Source organism: Ochlerotatus camptorhynchus, unplaced genomic scaffold (genome assembly GCF_037179485.1).
Source record: "Ochlerotatus camptorhynchus isolate MF236.1 unplaced genomic scaffold, CSIRO-AGI_Acam_v1.1 ptg000114l, whole genome shotgun sequence".
Taxonomy (NCBI): domain Eukaryota; kingdom Metazoa; phylum Arthropoda; class Insecta; order Diptera; family Culicidae; genus Ochlerotatus; species Ochlerotatus camptorhynchus.
The window spans coordinates 1789076-1796108 of record NW_027040604.1 but is presented as its reverse complement, the minus strand read 5'-3'; the positions used below and the strand labels follow the sequence as shown (position 1 = coordinate 1796108).

The following is a 7033-nucleotide window of genomic DNA, read 5'->3' as shown; positions in this document are numbered from 1 at the left end:
GTGCGCAAATTTGTAAGGCGGCTCACATGTGCAAATAGTGTAATATGAATAATAATTGCACGATAGAATTGAACTTGGAAGCTGCAGATTCAAACCGAAACGGAAAGTAGTTGCATAGAATATTATATATTCCACGAAAACAGCCTGGACTATCATTTAAAATTCCTTCGAATCTTGCCTGAATGGAGCAAGCCTTCATAATTGTGAGAATAACTCATCAAGAAATAATTACAGCCTCGCCGCAGCAACTAATTGATATCGTTTCACTAGCTCGTATATCAATTTACCGCTCAACATTAAAACAGACGTACAATGCCGAATAGATATAGGTACCAACACCCCCTGCTCGATTTCTCCAGGAAACTGCCCCGAACGTATGTAATGAATTGCATTTACACATCTTCATAACGCTCATCCTTTGCATGGCATGCTATGATTTATGCACTGCCAAGAGTTGCACACGCACTCCCTCCCTATCACAGCAGAACTGTCATCATCTCCGTTCGTTGATTTCCTTCGAATGAGTAGGCTTTGGGTTGTGCTGTTCTAGATGCGTCAATGCCAGTGATGCCAGATTCGTTTGAGATGAATTCAATAGATCAGAGGCACGCCTTGCTTGGAGATACTCATCGATTTTTAAAGGTCGGAATCATGAACATCTTTTTTCTGGTGGATTTTTTATAAGCATGTCAATTTCGAATAATCGAATCAGAAGCGACGTCAAGTCCATTCAATGGCAGAAGAAATGTTGATGCTAACGTGGCTGTGGCGGGTAACGCTTTGTTCTTCAGCCACTTTGTTTTCAAAGGTTTCATTCCACTGCACAGTGGTCCAGGATGGGAATTTAGCAGGAAGCAGTTCTAGTTTCAATATTTAGTATTTTGTATTTTGTGGTTGAAAATACTAGGGTGATCCTCATTTTACGTCCGCATTTGGCGGTGGCCGAGAACATTTCTTCTTGTGAGAATAAACACGCGACGTAAACTTATAGCGAATTAAAACTTTATTGTAACGATTGAAATACAAAAACTTATCGCGTTGATAGTGTTGGTAGGGTCGTTTGGTAGAGATGTCCGGTACCTGGACAGCTGTTGGGTTTTCATTGGCTGATAGAAACTCTAACGATGATGATGGCACAGAGCTTGATGTGGATGTAAACTTAGATATGGGTGATGACAACGAAGAAGCTTCAGGTGATTCCCACACTTGCGCAGATGCCTTGGGTGTCGGTACCCCAAGCAGTGTGGATTGCTCAGTTGGAACTCCAAGCGTGGTTGACGTCTGGTCGGTGACTGTAGATGACGATGGTAGTGGTGGTGTAGTGATAGTGGTTGCTGTTTAGCGTGGATTAGGTAAGTTCCATGCTCTAAGCAGAATGTCTATTGGTAACATTTTGTCTGACTTTACCGGTTTCGTTGACGACTTGTCACCAGATGCTCGACAGCGCAATTGATTGAGATGCGATCGAAGCATACGCTTGTCTTCCACCCATACGTTGAACATAACACGCCCAATAGGTTCCAGAACTACACCGGGTGCCCATCTTCACTGGTTGTTTGATTAAACCTTCGCGTGTACTGCATCGCCATTCTGAAAGGATCGCCGTTTAGTAATTTGTTCCTCACTATGTTCCTCTACTGGAACGGTTGGTGGACGCAGCAAGTCCAGGCTAGTACGAATCTTGCGTCCAAACATTACTTCGGAGGATGATCTACCATCAGGTGTGGAAGGGTTTGGTGTTGATCTAAAAGTCATCAGGAACACGTCCAAAGCTTCCTGAATGGCTCCTTTCCCCTCTCTGATTTTTTTCACTGATCTCTTGAAGGTGTTCACGAACCTTTGGATTGTGGGTGGTACGGTGCTGTTGTGATGTGATTGACACCATTCTTTAAGCAGAACCTATCAACGATAACGATAACCGAACTGTGGTCCGTTATCGCTGACCAGTTAGACTTCGGAGGATGCTGATAGTAGCAGAGGAAGTGATGGATTTTGTCCTGACGATTCTGATCCACTTGGAACACGAGTCGATGCACAGCAGGAAATACTCGCCTTCATTCGGTCCAGCATAGTCTACGTGCACTCGCTGCCTTTGATGCGTTAATTTTGGCCACGACAATGGCCTGACACGGTGTTCAATTAGCCGAGACATCTGCGTTGCCGAATTTCTCCGTGTTGACATAGACGATCTTGGAATCATAAATCAGCAACTGTAGCGCCCAACGTTGTAAGCGGTTTGCAGTGTAGACCGGGATACCTTTCTTTGATCCGAAGATCCGAAGTAACGAAGCGTGATCCGTCTGCAGCGTGAAGCTTTGCCCGAAAAACATTTTATGGAATTTGGTTACGGCGAAAATGATCGCAAGACCTTCGCGATCTGGCTGGCTGTAGGCTTGTTCCGCTGATGTCAACGACCTCGATGTATGCAGCACAACCTTGATCGATCCGTCCGGAAATTTGTGGCTGAGTGTGGCTCCAACTCCTATCGAAGATGCGTCCGCCGACACGATGATTTCGAATGCCGGATTGTAGTGCGTTAACAGCAAATCGGAGGCCAGAATCTTCTTGAAGTTTACGAAAGCTTCTTGACATTCGGGTGACCAGATGAACTGTTTGCCGGTTTTGAGCAGCTCATGGAGTGGATATCTCAGCGTTCGCATCCCCGAGACGAACTTTCCGTAATACTTAATCGCCCCCAAGAACGAACGCACTCCAGACACGTCCGTTGGGGCTGGCATGCTACGGATCGCTTCGATTTTGTTAGGATCCGGGCGCAGGTCCTGCCCGTCGATGAGGTGCCCCAGGTATTTGATCTGGCGCTGGCTAAACGAGCACTGCTTTGATGGTAAACCCGTAATCCTGGATTCGACGGAGGACGGCTTGAAGGTTGCGTTGATGATCTTCTTCGTCCACCCCACCCCACTAGAACATCGTCGAGGTACCCTGATGTACGGTTTGAGTCCAAACAGCATGGTGTCCACCAGCTGCTGAAATGCCCCGGGCGCTGCCTTAACACCGGGTGGAAGTCGATTATAACGATAGAGTCCTCGATGCGTGTTGATGGTTAGCATCTCTCGAGACTCTTCTTGTACCTCGACCTGCAAAAATGCGTCAGAAAGATCTATTTGGCCAAATACCTTACAGTTGGCCAGCTTCGCGAAGATATCTTGCGGCAGCGGAAGTGGGTACTGGTGCGGCTGAAGTGCATCATTCAAGCCTGTTGAGTAGTCGCCGCATATCCTTATTGCTCCGCTTGCCTTCCTGACGACAACGATCGGTGCTGCCCAATCCGAATGCTCGACTGGTGTGATGATTCCAGCGTTCTCCAAACGGTCCAACTCATCGTCGACGGTCTTGTACATCGCATACGTCACTGGCCGCTTCGGACGGAACATGGGTTGGGCCCCTTCCTTCAGCGTGAAATTCGCCTTTGCTTTCGTACACAAACCTGGAGCATCGTTGAACACGGTTGGGAAGGTTTTCTTGAGAGGACTGATCGTTGTTGCAGAACTGCTGATCTGGTTGCAAAAACGATTTATCGGCATCGACCAGAAATTGAATTGGTCGATAAGATCTAATTCAAGCAAGTTGAGTTGCTGCTTCATGATGTAGAAACGACCTTGCTGCTTGATGAAAATTTCACATGTACATTCAAACTCCAACTTCAATGGCTTCCCTGATGCCGTTGCCGCTTCTACTGTCGCAGAGCTGGAAGTGGGCTGACGTGGCGTCTTCTCGGAAATAATGCTAATGTCCGATGCCGTGTCTAATTGGAGGCTGACTTGTCGGACGTTCACTAGCGCTTGTACAAATCTTCTTCTTTTCTTCACGTTTCTCACCACAACACATTTGGTCGTCATCTTCTTCGCCGAGTAACGCCTGTTTGGACTTTTTGCTTTCATCGCACTTGAACAATACCCGTCCTTGTGACCATATTGCTTGCACTCACGACATTGATGCTTCTTGAAAGGGCAATCCTTGGCATACTGCATGGATCCGCAGTTCCAACATGGTGAACCCGGAGCAGTTTTGTTGACCTTACTTGATCCAGCCGGTGATCCAGGTCCAGGGGATTGCTTTTCGTATCGGGATGCACGCTTCCCGACAAACTGCCTGCTTTTGAGCGCCTTGACCAACGATGCCATATATACAGACTTCTGTACACGAAAAAAGTGGTCACCCTTTTTAGTTGTATTCAAAAAATATCAAATGAAGTGTTTCGTGAAGCTACAATTACTGCAATAACTAGTTAATATTTCATTGCTAACATTTGAAAACGGCGCAAAAGCCATTTGTAAACAAATGGTTTGTGGGCCCTTTACTCGCTACCCGAAGAACGCCCACGCAAACCAACAGCATCGTCAGGAAGGGGAAAATTTCCCCTACCCGATTTTGCTGTTGTGCCGCGTGGGTGTACTTCAAGTAGTGAGTAAAGGGCCCACAAACCATTTGTTTACAAATGGCTTTTGTGCCGTTTTCAAATGTTAGCACTGATTTGTAACTATTTTTGAGATTAGAAAAGTCGTTATTATAATTAATGTTACAAGGGTTCAAAAAGATAGTGTCCACCTTTATCGTGTACAAAAGTCTGTATATATGGCATCTTTGGCCTTGACTGATGTTGAAGACGGCGCTGCCTCAATCATCGCTGTGTCGTGTTTGATGTTGAGGAGCCGTTGGCACTCATCCGAAATATGGTTATATCAGCACTTTCTTCGATCCTGCTCAACAATCTCGTCCGAACATCTGCATCATTCTCCGCTTTTAATCCGCACACGAACACCAGACACTTGAATTAGTCCTCGGTTAGCTTACCTAGCTCAAGCTCCACACACAGTTTGTTGACTCTGCAAGCGTATGATTTGAAGTCCTCGGTGGCTTGCTTGGTGACTTGCAAGCACCGATAGCGCCAGCTAAGCACAGACTCTGGTGTCCCAAACAAACTTTTCAGCTTGCTCATGGTGATTTCAAAGCTGACATCCTTCGGATATATAGAAAGAATGTAGCTATTGTAGCGTTCGTGTTCCGTCGGTCCTAGTTTGCGGAGGAGTAATCGCACCTTTGCCTCATCATCAAGGCGAGCAGCGTCTTCTGCAAACAAATCTTCATAGCGAACAAACCAGTTAGCGAAAGTGACGTTCACATCCGGCTCATATTGAAACTCCTTTATATTACTTGCTAGGGAGTCAAGGATCAGCTCCGGATTCGGTGCTGGTTGCTGGTTCATCGTTGACAGCATCGTTTGGAAAAAGACTTGCTGCACGGCGAATGAGAAAGACTCAAATTTGAGTTTACTTCACTCATAAACGCCAAAACTCAGCGATGAGTTAATTTGCCTCATGTTTTCCCAGGTTTCTCAGGGAAAGTAAAGATTGGATTCACTCAGTCTATTGGTACTACTCCGAGACTGAATAAAATTTTCGTCAATTTCCTCATTTTCCGGCAGATTTTTTAGGTTTTCCACAGGAAACCATGAGACAAATTTTACTCATCGCTGAGTTCCTGCACTTTTGGCGATTATGAGTGAACTAAACTCAAATTTGAGTCGTTCTCATTCGCCGTGTGCTGCTGCTGAAGATGCTGGAAAAACTCGAAACACTGCGCCACAAATTCGTTCGAGTTAGCATTTTGCGGTTGCTGAGATTGCTGCTGCTGTTGTTGTTGTCTTGAAATACCGGAGGACGAAGTATCGGATTCGGCGGAAGCTGCTGATGCCCTGCTTGGCCTTGCTGCTGCCCATTTGCCGCAATTGATGGTGTTTGCGACTGGTTGCTCCCGGGTGATGAATTCATGCTCTCATCCATTCTTCTCCTCTTCCTTTTCGAAGACGCTATTTCTCACTATTTTCCGTCGCCACTTTTACGTCCGCATGTGGCGGTGGCCGAGAACATTTCTTCTTGTGAGAATAAACATGCGACGTAAACTTACAACGAATTGTAACGATTAAAATACAAAAACTTATCGCGTTGATCACGGTGCGCATCATAAACTTCTAAAATATTCTGACGCTTATGCTGCTCGGCTGTCATGCGTCAACGGGTGACAGTTACGACTGCCACCAGTGAGCTCAGCGGCAGTGTTGGTAGGGTCGTTTAGTAGAGATGTCCATTCGCCCCAACACTCAAATTGATTGTACAGGTGTGTGTCATCCTCTAGTCCTGATCCAGCTGGGAGCGTTAGACAAATAGAACTTCAAATAATTTTATCAAATCTAAGATCAGTACTTTTAAAAGGATACATGTGAGGTAGGACAAGGCGTCCTCAACAAGTTTAAGGAAAAGGGTGTCCTAATGTCTGTGGGATATATAATGAGCATTGTTAAACTGAGGTTAACATGTTTTATTCCACTTCTCGAAATGGTTTAGAAAACCACCAGTGGGTTACATTTATAGTGGACATGGTCAAAATATATACCACCATTACCTACTCACTTGCTTTATTGGTTTTAAAAACAACCCAATTCTTGATCACTTCAGGTAACAGTGTTAATAAAACGGAATGTTGTCTAGTGAAATGCAAACGCAATGGTTACCGGAGACCACAAGTTAATAAATGATTGCCGAAGTGGATACGAAGCAGGTTACGCACGAGAGAAAAAAATATATCACCGCGAGAGTAAGAACAACTCCGAGAGCCGGATAATATTGAATGTATAACGAGAGAGAATGAGAGAAAAATGAGTACGAGAGTTTCTGGATTCTCAAAGCCTGGTCATGATCGACAGCTCGTTGTACGAGTCATTCTGTATACGATTTCTGGAGCGAACAGTTATTTCGCGGAAGTAAAAATGGCCTCCAAGCGTCACGACAATGGCGTGGTTGACGCTCCCTCCAAGTAAGTATTAAGTCGAAAGCAGAAAAGCAGGCAATTGTGTGACAAGTTGCAATTTTGTGAACCGATTACGATAACATTGCAACTTTTAACACGAAAAAAAAAGAAAAGAAAGATAAACCGATTTGGCTATGGCAAAATGAAATGTTCTTGGCAAAAAAAAAGGTAAGCCGAGTGTCTAGAAAATGGCGATGAACATCAC

The 7033-nt window shown here is 45.2% G+C and overlaps 1 protein-coding gene across 1 annotated transcript; it reads right to left on the bottom strand.

Moving 5' to 3' along the window:
* Nucleotides 1–2135: 2135 nt before the first annotated feature.
* On the bottom strand, nucleotides 2136–4145 carry LOC135699699 (uncharacterized protein K02A2.6-like). The gene has a single exon (XM_065219990.1). It carries the CDS (start codon nucleotides 4143–4145, stop codon nucleotides 2136–2138), a length of 2010 nt encoding a protein of 669 aa, XP_065076062.1.
* Nucleotides 4146–7033: the final 2888 nt, after the last annotated feature.

What these genes read in the sequence shown, in the direction of transcription:
- LOC135699699 (XM_065219990.1), bottom strand. Translation starts at nt 4,145, where the DNA reads ATGGCATCGTTGGTCAAGGCGCTCAAAAGCAGGCAGTTTGTCGGGAAG.